This window comes from Notamacropus eugenii, chromosome 1 (assembly GCF_028372415.1).
Source record: "Notamacropus eugenii isolate mMacEug1 chromosome 1, mMacEug1.pri_v2, whole genome shotgun sequence".
NCBI lineage: Eukaryota > Metazoa > Chordata > Mammalia > Diprotodontia > Macropodidae > Notamacropus > Notamacropus eugenii.
Window position 1 is genome coordinate 190445640 of NC_092872.1, and position 20423 is coordinate 190466062.

Genomic DNA, 20423 nt, shown 5'->3' on the forward strand with positions numbered 1-20423 from the left:
ATGCAAAAGCAGATATGAGAATCCAGCTGTCCTCTATTAAGTTAGATAGCAGCTTTGCAAAAACGTGAAAAATAATGCCATTTTTCTCACTCTTCTGAGGTTTGGAAAATACAGTTATTTTTTGTAAAAATATGTAATGTTAACAAATAATGAATTTATTATTTTAAAGGAAACTAATACATATTTTAAAATTTTATCACTTTTAATTTCTATTGCCCAAAATATCATTAGACAAAGTCCATACAAACAAAAGGTATTTGGGGTCCCCAGTAATTTCTAAGAGTGTAAAGGGTACTGAGATAAAAAGGTTTGAGAACCTCTGTTCTAACACATGCAGAGAAAGTCCTGGACTGTGCATTTTCTTCAGAGATAAAATGTCATCACTATACAAAATTTTACCTTATTACCTCTACTGCAAGAAATCTTAAGAATGTCCTGAATGCTTTTCCCCATCTTTAACTCTTTCTAATGTGAAATTGACTTTCTTCGAGTATCAGAAATACTGAACATTTTATCATAAACAGGGTTTGAAGTCAAGGCTCTGGATTTGAGTCCTTTACTACCTAAGTGATCTTGGACAGATCAATTCACCTTTATAGGCCTCAGTTTCCATATCTGTAAAAGGTGGGTGTTGGCTTAAATCAGCTCTTAAAAATTATTGCAGACCCCTCAAAGAGGATCATATCAATCTACCATGTTTTAATTTAAAATGTCTTAATATTATTATGAAAATAATTTTAACTCTAACTTTGCTTCTCTTCCTGTGTGCTGAGCTGGAGTTACTCTTATTTGTAGATTACTTTGTAATGGGATTGCGTTTTTTAAAATGGTTCAGAGTCCAAACCAAAAGAGTGCATGCTTTGTTCCGCTTGTTTCTTTCCTTCCTCCCCATCCCTTTACCCCACAAGTTTAGTTGTTTCCCTCTCCCTGGCATAGCTAAAACACTGGATTTGTGGAAACTGTACCTTTTATCCAAGAAAAGTACATCTCAAAACATGGAACCATAAGCACCTTGAAGGCAGGTCCTGTGGTCACTTTTGTCTTTGTATTGAGTACAGTATCTGACAGAGTAAAACCTGGTAAATGCTTATTGAGTTGTATTGAACTGAATTTTCTACTAGCAAGGAAGTGTGAGAGGCCAGTCTACTGCTGGACACATAATTCATCAAATGAGAAAAATAGTTTTTTTCTAGGTTAAAAAAGTGCCTAGTAAATAAAGTTTTAATTTTAATAATGTAGTTTTGAAATAAATGACTGAAATATTTACATAGGTTTGTATCATTTTCTAAGATCTCTCCTCTCTTCCCCTCCCTTCCCTTCTCTTCTCATCTCTTTTCCTCTCCCCTTCTCCTTCCCATTCTTCCCTTCTTCCTCCATCTCCCCCCCCATTTCCCATTCAGACTTGTGACAAAAGGAAACGCTTCCGTGAAGGGACTGGAGGCGTGTTAGTTGTGGAACTTTCTATCCGTAGTAAGTACTTCTGATTTACAAGCATCTGGCATCATCATTAGTCATGCTGTGCCTGCACCCACAAGCAGTGAGAACATTTGTACTAGCTTGTCAAGCCAGTTGCGGTGGTGGACCTTTTCCTCTACCTAATGTTAGCACTGGTAGCAAATCGGCTATGCTGAACCATAACCTCATTTATGGATACCTGTAAATGGTCAGCAGCATCTCTTGAGACCCTTCTTTGCATACCATAGCTTGGCCCTGGATCATGAGAAAACATTTACTACCAGCTCTCTCAGGACTGACTTTTTATCTTGGTATGTATGAGCCCTTAGCAAGGAGCTTTGTATACATTATGAGCTTAATCAGTGTTGGTTAAATGAATGAATGAATGACTTGAAGCTCTATCTAGATTATAGAGTACATCTGTTCTCCAAACACAAATTCCCTGGAGGATGTGAAAGTCCTGATAGCCAGAAGGGCTTTTTTAAAAATGAAAACAAAATGTCATCTCCTGCTTTCACTTTTGCTCAAGACATTATGTTGTGGTACCTTCCCTATGGGAAGTTTTGTTTTTTAAGATTACAGTTGTGTTTTCTCCACTTATGTAGGCCGAGGCTTCTCCAGTCATTGTACTTTCTCAGGTAAGAAAGTGCCAGGTCTTGAAGCAATGGGGTTCTGTCTGCTTGTAAGGGACAAGAAGCCTAAGTCCCTTAGACTTGCACTAAAAACAAGATTGCACTTTGGTCCCAACAAAGCCTTCCAGGACTGAGAATTAAGTTCTTTTTAAAAAAATAAGTTTTAATTTTAATTTAATTTTAATTTTTTTAAAAGTGCCTCTAACATTCTATGAAAGTTGTTTCTATTGGGGGGGGGGGGAAGTAAAATGGAATAATTCCATCCCCCACCTACCCCCAATCCTTAATATTAAAATTAACCAACCCTTTCCCCATCCCTGACCTGACAGAAATTGGAGGCCTCTGGGGAGACAGAGGCAAGGCAGGGAGAAACAGGAAAGTAGAAGGAAGTGAAGGGGTAATCAGAGAAGTACAGGGTGAGAAAGAGCAAAGGCACCAAGGGGAAGGAGAGGTGGAGGTGATCCAGAGTGTCTGCATTGGGACCTAGAGGAAAAAGAAGGCAGAAGATAGCAGGATGTTAGAGAGGAGGAAAAAGAGCATGAAGAAAAGGGGAGGAAAAGGAGGAGAGGAGGAAAGAAGGAAGGGAGGTGAGGAAGAAAAGAAAGGGGAAGCAGAGCAATAGATAATAGATAATAACAGGGGGAGAAGAGGGAGGGAGGAAGAAGAAAAAGGAGAGAGAGAGGAGGGTGGGGAGTTAGAGGAGGAGGAGAGAAAAATGAGGAGTAGAGGAAGAAGAGGAGAGGGAAAGGGAAGATGGGAGGGGGAGGGCAGAGGAGGAAAAGGGGAGGGGGAAAGAGGAGAAGAAAAATGGGAGGAGGAAGGAAGGGAGGAGTGGAAAAGGAGAGGAGGACAAGGTGGTGGGGGGGAAGGAGAGGAGGAGCTAGGGGCTGATGTGATTTTGTGCAGGCGCTAGGAGGAAGTTTGAGCTGCCAGAAACCTTGTTCTCAGGCACGATCACTGTGGAGAACTTTTTACACTCCACTAAAGGCCACAGACATGGACACCAAATAAGGGACTTTTCATTCTAATTCCTGTTTGTCCTTCGTGTGAAGCCTTGCAGATATCCTAATCGTACAACTTTAGTCTGATTTCTGTGAGGTGTGATGCCTGAAAAATTGTATGTAACTTGATTTTTTTGGTAAAAACCCATCCAATTTTTAAAATCCTGGAGGAGCTGGTTACTTGGAAGAATTCTAGGAGTCAGGGGATCCTTTATTGAAATAAAGAATCATCTATTTTGGGATTTGTAGGTTTAGACTCTAATATAGCTACTAATATGCGTTAAGATTTTTAATCCTTCTGCTTTCCCAATTTCTTAGGAAGATAGTTGACAAAAATTGGGGTGTTTAGCCAAGAAAAGAGAATGCTTAGATACAGGGGTAGGTCACCTGTGGCCTTCTAGGTCCCTGGGTGTGTCCTTTTGACTGAGTTCAAGTTTTACAGAACAATTCCTTTTATGAAGGGGATTTATTCTGTGAAGTTTGGATTCAGTCAAAGGGCTGCACTTGAGGACTTAGAGAGTCACATGTGGCCTGGAGGCCACAGGTTTCCCACCCCTGGGGAACAAGGTGGGGAGCAAAGGGCTGTCATCTGGAAAAGGGAAGAGGTTATGTGGCTCTAGAGAACAAAACTAGGATCGATGAGTGGAAGTTCCTCGGGGACAGACATAAGAATTCTCTAACAAGAGCTAACAGAATGAATTCTGTCCCAGGAGGTGTTCAAGCAGCAATGAGATGACCACCTGCGAGTGACCCTTACAATCCCTTCCAACTCTAAGTCTATAATTCTAATAAGATTCAACTTTTTAAAAGCAAAACAAAATCCCACCTTATTGGATTTATAGAAACCTCCCTCGAACCCGCCTCAAATGGCCTCCATTAGCTGGCTGCCATCATTTCACTTTGTTGCATCAATTGAGCGAGCCCCTTCCCCGCCCTGGGCCTCAGTTTCCCCTGTAAAAAGGAGAAGGTGGAGCCAGATGATCTCTAAGGCTCCATCTACCTGTTTCAGGGGTACTGAGCTTTTCCCTATGGTTGCTTTGCAGAGATTCTCTATCACCTGGTCTTCATGCTTGGCTTCTGCGCTGTGATAGGAGACCACACGGCATCTGTGGCCCCTTGACCCAAGGTCACCCTTTGCTGATGACAAACTCATGTTCCTTCTTGCTGCCAAAAGCAACAAAAGATTCTTTTATCAGGAAAGTGTATAAAACTTGGGCAAATTTTTGTTTCAGTGATACATCTCAATTTGGAGGGGTTTTGTTTGTTTAGTTGATGTTCCCTAATTTCTATCTGTTGCTGCTTCTTGGGATTGGAAGGGGCTTTCCTATTCATTCAGTTGCTCTTTCTTTAATTGGGAGAGGCCTTTTTTTCCCTTCCAAATTGAAAAGTCAAGGACTGCAGCAGAGTCCTTTGAAAACTACAGATAAGAGTGCACTGACCAAACAAAGCTGACCTTTTGAAGGGGAGTTGAGGGCCATTCATTTTGAGCCAATCCTAGAGTAGGATGCCTACGAAAGGTCAGCTCTTCACATGGGCATGATGCTATCTGTGCAGAAAGGCCAGGATTGGACTTCCAACCCCAGAAACAAATGTGCAACAACAAAGTATAAAGCTAGTGGGCACTATGGAAAAACCAGGGGTCTCCAGCCTTTTCTCAGCTTGGCCACAAAATAAATTCATGGGCTCTGATCACTGGAAGAGATTTTGGGCACCATCAGAGAATGGCTCTTCCTATTTATACTAAAGTAATATGGCACCTAGGATAATAGGCACTCAACTGAATGAAATAGGAATACACAGTATTTGTATACACAGTTGTGCATACAAAGTGCTTTCAACATGCCCCAGGTCATTGGCAAAATCTAAAACACCTCAAACTACACAAGTTACACAGCACACACATACACACCCTCCAAAAACAAATGAAGAGTTGCTGATTCAATAGTAGGAGTTTATTGTAATAACTATATAAGCAGTCCAAGCTTTTAGTTCAAACCACAAAACCCAAACCCATCCAGGAAGTTTCAGCTCTATCAGTTCTAACTTTTAGCAGTAAGGAACACAGGAGAAAGGCATTTTATTCTAATCAGAAACCTCTTGGCTAGTAAATAGTGAGCATAAATTTATGTTCGCATTCCTGTGAATATAAATCTTTGGCCAGCAGAGCAAATCAATGTCTATGTTCGGTCTGGTTTATTTTATTGTCCACTTTTACAATCCTGTATATCTATCTGCCTGGTGCTATGTAATAAAAAGTTTCCTAAAACAAATGATTTGTATCTGCTGTTTATGACCTAGAAGCCTCATTCTTGATAACCAATTCTCCCCCACACCGACGACCCTTCCCTAATTCCTCTTCCTTGCAAATACACCACAGGCCCACAGTCCCCACTGTGACCTATAAATGGCTGGGTCGTTTACTGTCAGATTTCCAGGTGGGGAGAGGTAAAGAGTCATATCTGGGGAAACAGTGACTTTGGCCAACTGGAAATCATAATATAACTGGAATTCTGCTTGTCTCTGCTTTTTTATAATCAGCAATATCAGTGAACATTAAAGAAAATAGTCCCAGAAAGGCTCTCCTGTCACCTCCTAGGGGTATAAAATGCATAAAAAAATATAGATACGGGCAGAAAGAAAGAAACGTGTTCTTCCTTGTTTACAACTTATAGAAGAAAAAGGAGCAGGGCATCAGATGTGGATTTTATGGATAGTCAAAATCCTCAAGGTAAGGGAAACCTGGAAAACAGCCACTGACACCTTCCGCTAAAACAATAGACTAATAGAGGAAAGGCTTCTCCTACAGGAGGTCTTTCTTAACTCTTCAACTGATATTTCTACTGTCAGCAAAATTTTCTTTATTTTGTATATACTCATATGTGTACATACAACCATAGTTCCTTCCAGGAAGGTATGTATTATTTTTGCCTTTGTATTCCCAGCAAGTACCTTGTATCAGTACCTGGCACATAGTTGTGTGTGGTTGTGGTTATGGTTTGTCCTTTCTTCTTGAAGCGGACCATGACATCAGGGAGAGGATGACAGCTTGCAATTGACTTAGATTTGAGTGAGGGAGGCTGTGCAAAGTCACTAGCCTCACTTCCTTCTCCAGAGCCATCTGGGTCCAGTGGCCAGGTATAGATCAGGACCACTGAAGATGGCCCAGGATGCCATGAGAGACCCAGATCTTTTAGGCGAAGGTCTTTTCAGGTTACCTGGCACACGGTAAGCCTCTAATAAATGCTTGTTGATTGATAGATTTACTAGACTAGACTGGGAAAGATTGGACAAGATAGGGTAAAATGGAGTTTTTAGAGCTAAGAAGAAATTGAAATCTCTTCATTCCCAGAGGAAGAAACTGAGAACCCAAGAGATACCATGACTTATTGTAGCTTTCATAGATACTAAATAGCATAACTGAGGTCTTCATCTTCATCTCAACCATTCTACCCTTTATCTTAAACAGGATTTAAATTGTTACTTTTTAATGTGTTTTGGGGTTAGTCAGAACTTAGGTGAATTAGAAACCACTCTCAGTAGAGCAGCTAGAGGACACAGTAAATAGACTTCAAATGGAATAATGAACTTGGCTTCAAAGCCTGTTTCAAACACTCATGAGCTGTGTGACCCTGGGCAAGTCACTTAAATTCTCTGTGTCTCAGTTTTCTCATCTGTGAAATGAATGTACCAGACTTAATGCCCTTTCAATGCTAGAATTCTCTTCCCCTGATGGGAGCTGGCTACAAACAGATTGATTATAGAGGTTTTCAGAATGAATTCTTAGCAGTGTTAGGGGACCTATCTCTGAGACATGCTGTAAATACCAAGATGTTAAGAATATAAAGGGGCTAGTTGCTTATATTAAGAATTTAGATAGTTGTAAGCTATATGCAACTGTGTGGGGCAATGGATAGAGCACCAGACCTGGAGTGAGTAAGATCTGAGTTCAAATCCAGCCTCACACATTTCCTAGCTTTGTGAGCCTGGGAAAGTCACTTAACTGTTTCCCTCAGTTTCCTCATCTGCAAAATGAGCTGGAGAAGGTACTCTAGTATCTTTGCCAAGAAGACCCAGAAACAGATGAAACAACTGAACAACAACAAAGCTATTTTTAGCTGAGACAAGGATGCATTTAGTGAGATATTTAGGCTCTGGAGGAGAAAGTCAAGTGGTAAATGCACACACTCACTCAAATCAAAGTCAATTGTAAGTCCTGTCTTCATCTCCCTGATGTCATGGTCCTCTTCTAGAATGAAGTACAAACCACAAAAGAAGAGGTTAAATAAAGAATTAAAGGATCTGTCAGTGGATTGGTTGACTCCTAATAGCTTGATAACCAGCTCCAATGAATGAGTGGCTATACTCTGCCTTAATCAGACCATATCTAGTGGCTGTACTGTGTTCAGCTTGGGGGAGGGGAATTGTTTGAGAATGGTTATAGTTGCATATGTATCCTATATCAAATTACTTGCAAACTCAGGGATGGGGGGAGTGAGGAAGGAGGAGAGAAAATTTGGAACTCAATTTCTTTAAAAATTAATGTTAAAAATTGTCTTTACATGTAACTGGGGGAAAAAACAATTTTCTTAAAAAAAAGAAAGAATGGATATAAACAAGCTGGAGCAGAGGTATAGTTCTTTAATCAGAATGATGAAAGAGCTGGAGACCACAAAGCATCAGTGGCGTGGATTAGGAATGGTTAGCCTGGAAAAAAAGAAGACAGCAATCATCTTATTGCTGTCCATGCATCATCAGAGTAGTCCTGTGCAATCAGGATTAGACTTGTTCAGTTTGGCCCTAGAGGACAAAACTAGAAGCAATCGGCAGAAATTGTAGAGGAGCAAAGTTAGGTTTGATATAAAAGAAGCAATTTCTATTCATTAGTCCTATCCAAAAATGTAAAGGACTGCCTTGGAAGTAGCAGGTTCCCTTTCACTGAAGGCTTTTAGGCAGAGCTTGCTAGGGAGGCTGTAAAGAGGATTCATGTTCAGCAATAACCTTGACCCTTCTAATTCTCAGATTTGGTAGATACTAAACATTTAATGGATACCTCTACCCCTGAGACCTTAAATCTTTATAAGACCTGTCAAATCCCTCAAACCTTGAAGCATCACTCAGACTAAATAAATTAGCTGGGTGATTTTAATCAGGGTATTTTATCTCTCTTGTCAGGTCTCAGTTTCTCCATTTGTAAAGTGAAGAGGTGAGACTAGAATAGGTGTTCTTAACCTAGTGTCCATGGATTCTTTTTCCATGGATAGATTTGAAGGGCTACAGGAATTTATTTTTCAGAAGTATTCCATAACTGTATTTCAATATAAGTGGTTTCCTCTGTAATCCTATGTGTCTTGTTTTACGCATTTAAAAACCTTATTGTAAGAAAAGGTTCACAGGCTTCACCAAAATGGCCAAAGGGGTTTGTAATAGAAATAAGTTTAAGAACTCCTGAACTAGACAGATGATTTCCATGATGATTTTAAGCTTATAGCATTAATATATTAGAATTACTTATAGAAATTCATAGCATTCCTAGGGCACAACTGCTGCCAGAGAGACTAACCAGAGTCACCCACATTCCCAGCCTCTCTTCTCGCCCTCTTTTTCTCCCTCTTAGATTAGGTTCAGTGGCATTCACAAGCCAATGGCATGGAAATATCTGACAGGACATATTCTTTAGCCTAGGTCATCTGGGAATGAATGTATTATAAATTATTGGAGGGTCAGGAAGAAGGGAAGGAAGAAGAAGAGTTTCTGGGGATTACCACCCCTGAATCTAGGAGTGGAAAATGAAAGTATGATAAGGAATGGTACTCTACAGAGTACCAATTCCCCCATTCTGCCTTGGAATAGGGCTACCTCAACAGAGGAAGAGATGTTACTGATAGTAATTGAGTGCCTGGTATTAATCTCTCTCCCTAAGCTTAAGTTTTGTGGGAATGAGAAGTTCTCAGAGAGGTGTGGGTGGCTCCCCTTCCACCTCCTAGGTGAAAAATAGCAACTACTCTTTAATCCCAAAAGAGCTAAGAGATCGGGGAAGTCTTCTACTGTCACATGCTAACAATACTCATTTTATAAAAAGGTGGTGCTGGATGACCTGCATCAGTACTATCCCATAACGCTGTAATAGAATTATTACTCCCAAAAAGCATAAAACAAGTCAATCCTCTCTTCTGATTTCCAGGCTAGGACTGGATTATCATGGAATTGCCTCCTCCTCTGCCTTTCCTTCCCCCTGCACTAAAACATGTATGTTTTCATTCATCCCTGGATCTCATACCATATCAATACCCTTTGCCCCTGGGACCTCTCCCTTTGATTGAAGAGTGGAGAGCTCCTCCCACAGCCCACATTTAAGGAGAAGGCCCACTTTAGCTATCTCTTTATTTACTGCCAGGCTATTCCTCTGATCTTTTCCATCACATTCAGAAGCTGGGTACCTTTCCTCCCCCATCCCCTTTGGTTTCCTTTTATTGCCTTCCCCCTGTAACTGTCTTTCTTCTCCATATTTGTATGCCCAGAACTTATCACATAGTAGAATCTTAACAAATGTTTATTGACTGCTATTAACTGATTATTTTGTCTCAGTTGTTTTACCCAGCTCCCCAGTACTATATAAGCAAGTGAGAAAATTCTTGTTGTAAAGACCCAGAAAAGAAGGCAAACGATCCCTAAAACCCGGAATGAGCTCTGGAGACTTTAATCCCCAAGTTGCAGAACCTCTAATCTTACCATTGCTAAAAAAATCTTTGATCCACCAGCTGCTTCAACCTAGAAATGATTATTGAGAAATTAGAGGTATCACAATGAGCTTGGATGGGTCTAAGGAATCTTGCTTTACTGAACAGCTCAAATGTTAGTTATAAGCTACAAGACAGTGTTTAGAAATTGTCTTAGTGTATAATTTAGGTTAACTGATTTATATAGACAGGCACGAGATCATAGACTCATCGATTTAGAACTCAAAGGAACTTAAGAGGACATCCAGTCCAATTCCGTCATTTTACAGATGAGGAAACTGAGTCCCAAAGAAGTGAATTTATTTGCCTAAGGTCACACTGGTAGCAAGCAGTCAAATAAAGATCCAAACTCACATCCTCTATATACTAAACCAGAGTTTTTTCCACTTCACACAAATATGCATACATACATGTATACTATGTTATAAACAAATGCATGTGTGTATGTGTGTGTACGTGTGAGTGTGTGTGTGTATATAATTTGAATTGTTTGGTTGATATTTTCATAGACATTCTTGTCCTTATGAGTTTTTAAATAGCAGAATCATAGAAAGTTAGGGCTGAAAGAGACCTTAGAGGTCAAATACTCTAACTGAACTCTTATTTTATAATTAAGGAAATTGAGATCCTGAGAAAGGGAGTGACTTGATCAAGGCTACACAGATAGTTAGTAGCAGGGCTGGGATTTGAATTTGGATTTACTGTTGCCTGGACTAATGTTCTACTTACCACACCATGGTTTCTTAAGCAAAAAAAAAGCCAAGATTGGACAACCATTGCCAAAAGTCATCATGGCACCAGGTATGGGCCTTGCCTCCTTTAGTTGCAGAAAAGCAATGCAGCTCACCAAGTATCCTGCCAAATTCTGAAAATCTCTTGTTCTGATGCAGAGTGAGAGAATCTGAGTGAGAGGGATTTGTCCCTTGAATGGAACTGCCCTCTCCATGGTTGACCCAAGAGAGAAGGTACCTTCTCAAAGATGCCTCCTTCCAAGCTTTGTTTAGAAACAAGTGGCCTCTGTTTTCTTCTCTTAGGAGTCTCTAATAAGAAGAAGCTCCTATAAGAATGAGAAGGGGAAGATTATTAACGAAGACTCATGGATTCCCTTCTATAGGGCAGAGTAAAACACAGGATTGTCGTAGAAACCTGGGATTCGTTTACTCAATTCATTCAAGAAATGTTTATTAAACACTATTATACGCAAGATACTGGGAATACAAAGACATATACAAAACAGTCCTTGACCTTAAGGAGGGAATCTAACATAAAATAAGCAAATGCAAATCATATACAAAGGAATTTCCTGAGAGGTGAAAGAGCTTCCAAGGGGAGGTAGCAGAAAAGACCTTAAGTAAGAGATGGCACCTGAGTTGTCCTGAAGGAAACTAGGGATTCCAAGAGGTAAAGATGAATAAAAGGATGATAAGCCTTCAGACCTTAGAGGTCCAACCTCTTATTTTGCAAATGAAGAAAATAAGATCCAGAGAGGATAAGTGGTTTGCCCAAGGACACAGAGATAGCAAAAGTAGCTGGGCCAGGATTCAAATTTAGAACTTGAGATTGTAAATTAAGCATTTTTTTCACTGAAATTTGGTGGTGCCCTCCCCTTTACAGAAATACCAAAGAGGAGTGAAGTTTTAAGGAAAGATAATGACTTTCATCTTTGAAATGTTGAATTGGGTCTTCTAGGTAGAGATGTCAAGTAGGCTACTGGTGATAAGATGGGGGGTGGCGCTGATGAGCAAGTATTTATTACATGCTTACTATATGGGGACTAAAGGGTTGTATTATATAACTCAACCCACTCCCCCCAAGGCAAGAAGAAAGGCAGAGAGTTCATGAAAGGTAGATTTTTTTTTACACTAGAATGTTTCTAGTTCTTTTAGTTTCACTATTCTTTTGAAAATTCTTAATTCAGCACCAAATCCTGTAGGTTACAAAATACCCAAAGAAAGGATCCCAGTGAATTTTTTGTGTAAAAGTAGAGACTAAGGCAGTAAACACAAAGACTCATCATCATAAGACTTGCAAAAATAGAGACTCATCATCACTTGTTTAATACATTTCCCTGTATATAGGCTCAAAAGTCTCTCTCCAAGTATGGCTCCGTACCCAGAAGAGATGAGCTTTCCAGTCATGCTTGGTATCAACAACTGAGTCTCAGAAGGCTTAGAAGCAAAAGCTGGTTTTACCAATTGCAGTATTCCAGTCACATTCAGAAGCAGTGAAATGTAAAATGTTTGGGGTGAGGTGGGAGCAGGGGAGCTGTAGGCAATGAGTAGGAAATAAAGGTACTATAGCTTAATAAATCTGTTACACATATAGCTAGATAGAACATGGCATAGAATCTTATTCCTTGTAATAAAGAGAAAAATATTCGCAGTGTCAAAGGGTGATTACTCCTGGTGATTCGAGTGAGGTAGGATTTCAGAAAATAACTTTTCTTTGTCTTGTGAGTAGATAAAGCTAAGCAAAAAAAGTGACAACCTAGAATTAATTTTGGATAGTAAGATGTTGACCATGTCAGTTCCCTACTCAGTAAAAAAACTCCCATAGCTGTCTATTGCCTCTAGAATGACATATTAGATTTAAATCTGTCCCCAACCTATTTTTTCAACCTCCTTGTTCATTTGCCTCCATACACTCAGCAACTTAATCAAATGGGCTTTCTGTTCTTCATGCAAAATACTCCCATCTCTGGGTCTTTACACTAGCTCTCCATCACATGTGGAATGCATCCCTTCTCTACCTCTGCCTCAGAGAATTCCTTTCTTCCTTTAAGATACAGCTCAAGCATCATCTTCCCTCTGAAACCTTACTTGATCCCCTCAGCTGCTAGTGCCCTCCCTCTCAAATTATCTTTCATTTAATGGCTTTGCATTATGTTTATTTATTCGCTTTATATTTAAATTTTAATGTAAACTTCTTGAGAGTAGGGATCATTGCTTTCTTTGTACGTGTATCCCCAGAGCCTGGCATATAGTAACTGTTTAATAAACACTGGTTGGTTGATTGATTTAGATCAATAGCCCGGAAAGAGGAGGTTCTTATTACATATTCTCATATACAAGCATAGCTCAGATATATTGGGTGTTCAATTCCAGACCACTGCAATAAAGTGAATATTGCAATAGGGCAAGTCACATGAATTTTTTGGTTTCCCATTGCATGTAAGAGCTATGTTTATACTTTACTGTAGTCTATTATTTGTGCAACAGTATTATGTCTAAAACAAATCATATACCTTAATTTAAAAAGTTTACTGCTTAAAAAAAAATGCTAACCATCACCTGAGCGTTCAGCAAGTAGTAATCTTTTTTGAGGGTGGAGGATCTTTCTTCCATGTTGATGGCTGCTTGACTGATTAGGGTGGTAGCTGCTGAAGGTTGGGGCAGTTGTGGCAATTTTAAAAAATAAGATAATAATGAAGTTTGCCATATTCATTGATGCTTGAACACTTAGAGGCCATTGTAAGGTTATTAATTGGCCCAATTTCAATATTGTAGTGTCTTATGAAATAGAGGAGGCCAGAGGAGAGGGAGAGAAATGGAAGAGCAAGTTGGCAGAGAAATCAGCATATGTAAAACATTTATTGATTCAGTTTTGTCTTATAAGACAGATAGATGTGGTTCATACTGCCCCAAATCAATGACAATATTAACATTAAAGATCACTGATCACACATCTCCATATCAGATATAATAATAATGAAAACATTTGAAATACTGTGAGAATTACCAAAATGTGACAGACATATGATGTGAGCACATGCTACTGGGAAAATGGAGCCCATAGACTCCATGTAGAGTTGCCCCAAAGTCTTTAATTCATAAAAAACAACAAAAAACCTCACAATATCTATGAAATGTAGTAAAACAAGGTATGCCTGTATTAGCTATTGGTCTTGTCAACTCTGTACTGGTTTCTCCCTTTTACGTTTCAGATGAGAACACAATTATTAGTATGTTTTGTGCCTGTGAACATGTTAGAGACTTTTCTGAATTGGGAATCAAAGCTCTAAGACTTTGAGGGCTGCTCAACAGATAAGGAAAACAAAGTCTGTCAGCTTAAGAAAGTAGCATCCAGGAAAAAAAAGGGCATAATTATTATCCACATTCTTTTCTATCTTCCAGGGAAAGGCAGGCAAGAGATTTTATGGATGACACTTGTTCTGGTCTCGCTCTTTCTCCTCCAGTGTGAGATCAGTACAATTCTTGAGCTAATCAACTGGAAACATCTGGCAGCTGAGGAAAATACTTATAATTCTCCATACTATATACCCCAATCCAAATGAGCATGTGCTCTGTGCAACTGGAATTTCAAATAGAGCTGGGAAAAAGGGGCTAGACAGAAGGGATGTGCCTAAAAGGAAGAAACTCACTATGTCTAATCACTACCTGTAAATCAAGGCTTCTTGACTTGTAGACTTTTACTACTAGAAATTTGAAGGTAAAAATAAAAACCTCTACAGCCATTTTCTGAAATTAATTGGTAAAAAAGAACTTGAGAAAAGATCAGACCCTTACAAGTATGAGGTAAAGCTCTCCACCATACACTATCCTCTTTTTCTATTCTCTGTGGTACTCCATTACTGGAAGACAATGTTTAAGTGATCACATTCACCTTATGGTGTTAGTGGCTTCCTGGTCTACCGCTGACTGTAGACATTTAAGAGAGAGCCATGAACTTGGAGGGAAGTAAATATTAAATGTCTATTTTTTACTAATGTCTAACTGAAGTCAAGCATGCATATACTTAAAAATATCATTCTGAGAAAGGTACCATAGACATCGTCAGGCTTCCAAAGGGGTCCAGGACACACACAAATGGTGGAAAGCCCTTGTTCAATGAATATCAGGTCTCTTTCTTCAGGCTGATGTCAACAAAAAGAGCCATACCTGGATCTCTAAGGGAGGGAGACTTACCCCTAAGGGTTTCTGCAGCTCAGTCTCTTCAGTAAACTCTGGCAGGGATATGGCAAGCCCAGCTTTTCCTTTTAGCCAATAGGTAGTTTGTTCTCCTTTGCCCTGTGGAAGTCAATAGCTAGAAGCTTAGTCACAAAGAACATCTACACATTCAGTGAGTCAGACAGTTTTGGGGACTACAGTTCATGAGATGTCTGAGTTCTAGTGCCTCATGGTGCGGGAGGGGGACAGGTGTCATCTGTCTTCAGTCAGGTGATTCAGTGGATATAAGAGCAAGATTTGGAGTCAGGAAGACCATAGTTCAAATCTTGCCTCAGATACTTACTAGCTGTGTGACACTGGGCAAGTCACTTAATCTACCTCCTAAAGTTTCCTTATCTATAAAATGAGGGTAATATATAATAGGACCTACCTCATAGGGTTGCTGTGAAGATCAGATGAGATAACATATGCATATTTTGCAAACTTTAAAAAGCTATATAAATTCTCGCAATTATTGAATCAGTTAGGTGGTGTAGTAGATAAAGAGCTGGACTAGGAATCAGAAAAATTGAGTTCAAAATCCAGACTCAAACATTTACTAGCTGTGTGACCCTGGACAAGTTATGTAATACTGTTTACCTCAGCTTCTTTATCTGTAAAATGAATTGGAGAAGGAAATGGCAGACCACTCTAGTAACTTTGCCAGAAAACTCCAAATTGAGTCATGAAGAGTCAGACACAACTGAAAAGTGACTGAATAAAGATTATTGTTATTACTATTATTGAAAATTCAGGCCCTTGAAGGTTTTTATAAGAACCATAGAAAATAATAATGATAACCATAATCATAAAAGTCACAATTAAAGTACTTTAAAATTTACATAATAGTTTCCTCATTACAACCCTATGAGTGGTAATTACATGTATGCTCATTTTGTAGATAGAAAACAATGTGTCTAGGGTCAAACAGCTGGCAAAGGTCAAAACTAGAACTCAAATTCAAGTCTTCTGATAGTAAGATTATATGTTTAAACAGAAATTTAGTAATATGACAGGGGACAAGAGGATATTGTTTCTTTAAATGAGGGGAAGGATTGCATAGCGGACAGAGTAGAAAAGACCTGGGTTCAGATTCTGCCTCTGTTACTAGTATAATGATGCCTTTAGTACCTCCCTCACCATGATGTTTTGAGACTCAAATTAGATAAAGAATATCAGTGCTTTCCAAACTTTAAAGTACCATATATAGTACAGGTGTAATTTCAAAAAGAAAACCTCACTACTATTGACTACTAGAAATTTGAAGGTAAAATAGAGGTTTTCCTGAAATTTCCTGAAATTAATTGGTAAAAAAGAATTTGAGGAAACACCAGACCTTTATAATATGAGGTAGAACTCTCCACCATATTATATCCCTTTGCTGCTTTCCCTGGCTCTCCATTACTGGAAGACAGTGTTTAGTTAACCTCATTCACCTTATGGTGTTAGTGGCTTCCTGGTCTACCTTTCTCAGTACTGCTAGCATTTTAAACCAGAAGTCTCTTCTCCCCTTCAAGAGCACAATGTTTAACCTAAAGTAATGGCTTCATAAATATGGAATTTTCTTGTGTTGGGCTAGTAGGGGAGAAAAAGAGACCCTCTCCATAGCCCTTCTCAAGTTCTACCATTTTGAATTCTCCATTTCATCACCAAGTCAGAAAAGCTTTAATATGGAAATTCCTAAGACTGATTTTATTGTTAATTCAACCTAGGAAAATATATCCTCCTCATTGCTGAAAGAGGAGGGTAATGGATGGGAAAAGGATAGTCCATGGATCTCCATATGTTAGAGAAAAAAGTCAGATATTTGATCTATAGCAGGTCATGTTACAAAAATGAACGAAGATGGTGCCCTCCATCATTACCTTTACTTTAATGGTGCCTCGCTCCTGCAGGTCATATCCCCCTATTGACCTCAGGACACTGGCAGTAGTCTGAGAAACATGAATCCGAAGAGCTATAACAAAAGAAGAGCCTAGTTATTGCTGTGGTAATGACTTTTCCACGGATGATGTCTATTTCAGAAAGGACAAAGCATATTGTTTGGGGTCCCAGACTGATATGGCCTTTTATAAAGCAAATCACAATGCAACATCCCTGATGGAGATAGAACTTTGGGCCAGAGCCCTTTGACCAACAGCTGTAACCCCCCAGATCTTCATCTGGTCAGTACAGAAATAGAAGTGCCACATTGGCATTGCAAATAGGTGTCTCTTTTCAGAATGGAAATTAACAAGCTGCCTCAGATTTCAGTAGGATGAAAGGCTGGCCAGCTACTGTGCCAAAGTCTACATGTATTATTCATGATTATCTCTGGTAACTAGAAGTACAAATGAGCTTATTTTTGAGCCGTCAATATGTTGCATACACACTGAGAACCTACTCTGGAAACCTTTACTTACAAGAGAAGGAGGTAGGTCAGAGTTTGGGGTTTGGATTTGGTTTGGTAAAACCTACAGACAATGAGGTAATGGGAAGGGGGGAGGAAGATTTGTTTTCATGTGGGAAAGGCACTGAAATAGAAAGAAAGAGACAGGGATTGTGGTTTTAGCTCTACCACTGGCTGGGTAACCCTTCTCTTTTAACCTTTTTCCTGATCTATAAAATGATAGACTTGGACTAGATGTTCTGTGCATTCCCTTTTGGCTCTAGGGGTCTGGATTCCTAATTAGTTGTAGAGAAAAGTCCATTTTAAAAAATGAAACACACCCTTTTTTAAAATTTCAAGAGACAGTATCCTGACATATACATATATATGTGTGTATAGATATATATGTGCACATATATGTATTTTAAACAATAACAACCTATACAGGTCAAATTTCTAAGTAATTTTCTCTTTCCACTTGATAAATTAATCACTTAATTCAAAGTAATTCTGATTAACAAAATCTCAGTAGAATAAAACAATTTGTTGTTCATTGGAGTTTCCTGTCATAGAAGCCTGGAATCCCAGAATGTTCCATCTGGAAGGGATCTCAGAGATCTAGTCCAACTCCTCACTTTCCATATCTTTTCATTCTTCTATGTGTTAGTCTGATGACTTGGTTGCCTCTTAGAATGCAAACTCTTTGAGGGAGGAGACTCTGTCTGCTAAAAGCACTATGCACACTAAGATGTCCAGAAAGCCATTTTCTCAGTGATATTTGATAAGGGTGGTGTGATCTTCTTTATCTCCCTGGTGGAAAAAAAAAAGGAGATAAAAATGCAAATGGGTTTTCTAAAAATAGTCTCTGTTTAAAGTTCAAAGACCTGAAAGGGTATCAGACTTGGAAGTCAGAAATAAGGATACCCACGGAGGCTGTTGCTTTCCATCCTGGATGCCATGTTCACAGTATCTCCAAATAGACAGTACCTGGGCATTGTGATCCCCACAACGCCAGCAACTACAGGACCTAAAGATGAGAAGAAGCAAGGTCTTAGTGAATCAGAGCCAGGAAACCACAAGCCAGACAGAGTTTCCAGTATCCAAGGGCACACAAACACAATCATTTGTTCAAGAAATATGGCAGTTTCCTTTCACAAGGCAAGGCCATGAACAACAGAGATTTTTAGGTATCAGAATTTCTAAATGTATCACAAGTACATCTGAAATGCTTGTCAGCTGACTGCTTATGTATAGGACAATAATAATAAAAGCCACTTGCACTATACTTTAAAATTCCAGAGAATTTTTTTTTTGTTTCTAGATATGAAGCTAGAGGTCCTGGGTTCAAATTCTAGCTTTGTCAAGTACTGCTTACGTGACCCAGAGGAAGTTGAATACTCTCTGGGCAATAGTTTCCTCATGTTGAAAACCAGAGGTTTAGAATAGATGATCTCTAAGGTCTCTTCCAGATCTAAAATTGTAATCCTTTCTACATGTTTTCATCTGATCCTCACAAAACTCTCTAGGTACATATTTCCACTTTTACAGATAAATTTATTGAGGCTCTGAATGCTTAAGTAAAGCAGCATAATATGGGAGAAAGAATTCAATTTATTTCTAACACATGTTTAGTTCCTACCATGTTCAAGACATTGTGGTAGACATGAGAGATCCAAAACCAAAAATGGGTCATTTCCTGTATCCAAGGCCCTTACAACCTCCTGGGATGATGCAAAATACAACCAAGTAAGTGAATACGAAACAATTTGAAGGAGAGAGTTTAACAACTGAGATGAGCCTTGAATGATGAGTAATAAATAATGATAGCACATATGGCACTTTAAGGTTTATAAATCATTTAAAATACATTATGTGATTTGAACCCCACAACAACTCTGTAAAGCAAATACTACTGTATTGTTGTCTCCTTTTGGCAGATGAGGAAGCAGAGGCTGAGAGAGATCAAGGAATCTTTCTCCAGATGCACAAATAGGAAGTGACAAAAGCAGGATTTGAATTCACATCTTCCTTATTTAAGTTCAGCACCCTAGGGGTAGAGGTGAAGTGGGTATAGGCATGGAGAATGGTTTGTTTGAACACATGAAGTCAGGGCATAGAATGCTAAAATCAGGAAACAGCTAATAGTCAATCCCCTTTCATTAGAATTTGTGTATAGGAAGTAGACTAACATGAAATAAGATGGAAAAATTGGATCCCAATTATAGTCTTTAAAAAGAGGGTGACAAGTTTGTATGTTATTTTAAGGGCAGTAGAGGAAATTACTCGAGGCTTTTGAGAAACATGGTCTGAAGATGAATTAGGAAGATGAATTTCCTATGGAAGATGGACTCGAGTGATGGAGAGAGAAAACAGTGAAACAATAAGAAGTTTTTACAGTTGCAGTAGTGAAAGGTGATGAGGGTATGACCTGGATTAAGGAAAGAATGGGATAGAATCAGGAGATACTTTGGAGGTGAAATTAACAGGAGGTGAAATTGACAGGACAACTGAGAGGCTATAAAATAAACAAAAAGCATTTAGTAAGCTTACCATGTGCCAAGAACCACACTAAGCCCTATGTATACAAATACAAAAAGGGGACAGGGTCTGCCCTCAAGAGCATAAATTCTAATGGGAAATACAAAACATATACAGAAATAGTGACCAAAGATGGGAGTTTTGTCACAAAAATCTTAAGTGGAATAATAGAGCAGTCTATTAGTCCACCCTTTCCAAAGCCAACAGTGGAAGGGGTAAGGGAGGGTACTTGTGTTGCAGCAGAACAGAAAATGGCTGATGTGAAGATGAAGGATGTTCCAGGGATTCTGGAGCTGAGTAACTTGGATCCTCCCAGACATGGACTCTCAAAGTGTGGTTTGGAAGGTGGAACAACCTAAGAAGCAGGAGGTGAAGGATAGGAAGGAGCTCAGGATGAGTCTACATCAACCATAGTTAAGTAGGATGATGGTGGTACCCTTACAAGAAACAGGGAAATTTGGAGGAAAAGGCGTCATTTTGGAGGATCAGTCTGGAGGGAGAAATTATGAAGACTATTTTGGAAATATTGAATTTGCATTGCTGATGAGATGTGCCAAGTAAGAGTCATTTCTATCATGCTGATAATTGGACCTATGGAAGCAGATTCAGTCACAAAGGGAAAGAAAGTGTATTTATAGCAAGAGGGCCCAGGATAGTTTTGGTGGATACCTGTGCTTAGGAAACAGGAGATGGATAATGATGTTGTTTATCTTTCATTTTTGAAGAACACCAATAGCATCATGCGT

At 39.1% G+C, this 20423-nt stretch overlaps 2 protein-coding genes across 2 annotated transcripts in view; one reads left to right on the top strand and one right to left on the bottom strand.

The window, feature by feature from the left end:
- Positions 1–5358, top strand: part of TECTB (tectorin beta) — a 24597-nt gene extending 19239 nt beyond the window's left edge. Inside the window, exons 8-10 of the mRNA XM_072622417.1 lie at positions 1401–1470; positions 2061–2093; positions 4132–5358. Of these exons, the coding sequence (XP_072478518.1) occupies positions 1401–1470; positions 2061–2093; positions 4132–4208 (180 nt within the window). The 3' untranslated portion in view covers positions 4209–5358. The remainder of the gene's footprint in view (positions 1–1400; positions 1471–2060; positions 2094–4131) is intronic.
- Positions 5021–20423, bottom strand: part of LOC140510562 (guanylate cyclase 2G-like) — a 78357-nt gene continuing 62954 nt past the window's right edge. The window contains exons 19-22 of the mRNA XM_072619313.1: positions 18068–18166; positions 16637–16728; positions 14751–14852; positions 5021–10882 (exon numbers count right to left, since the gene is read on the bottom strand). Coding sequence (XP_072475414.1) covers positions 10856–10882; positions 14751–14852; positions 16637–16728; positions 18068–18166 — 320 coding nt within the window. The 3' untranslated portion in view covers positions 5021–10855. The remainder of the gene's footprint in view (positions 10883–14750; positions 14853–16636; positions 16729–18067; positions 18167–20423) is intronic.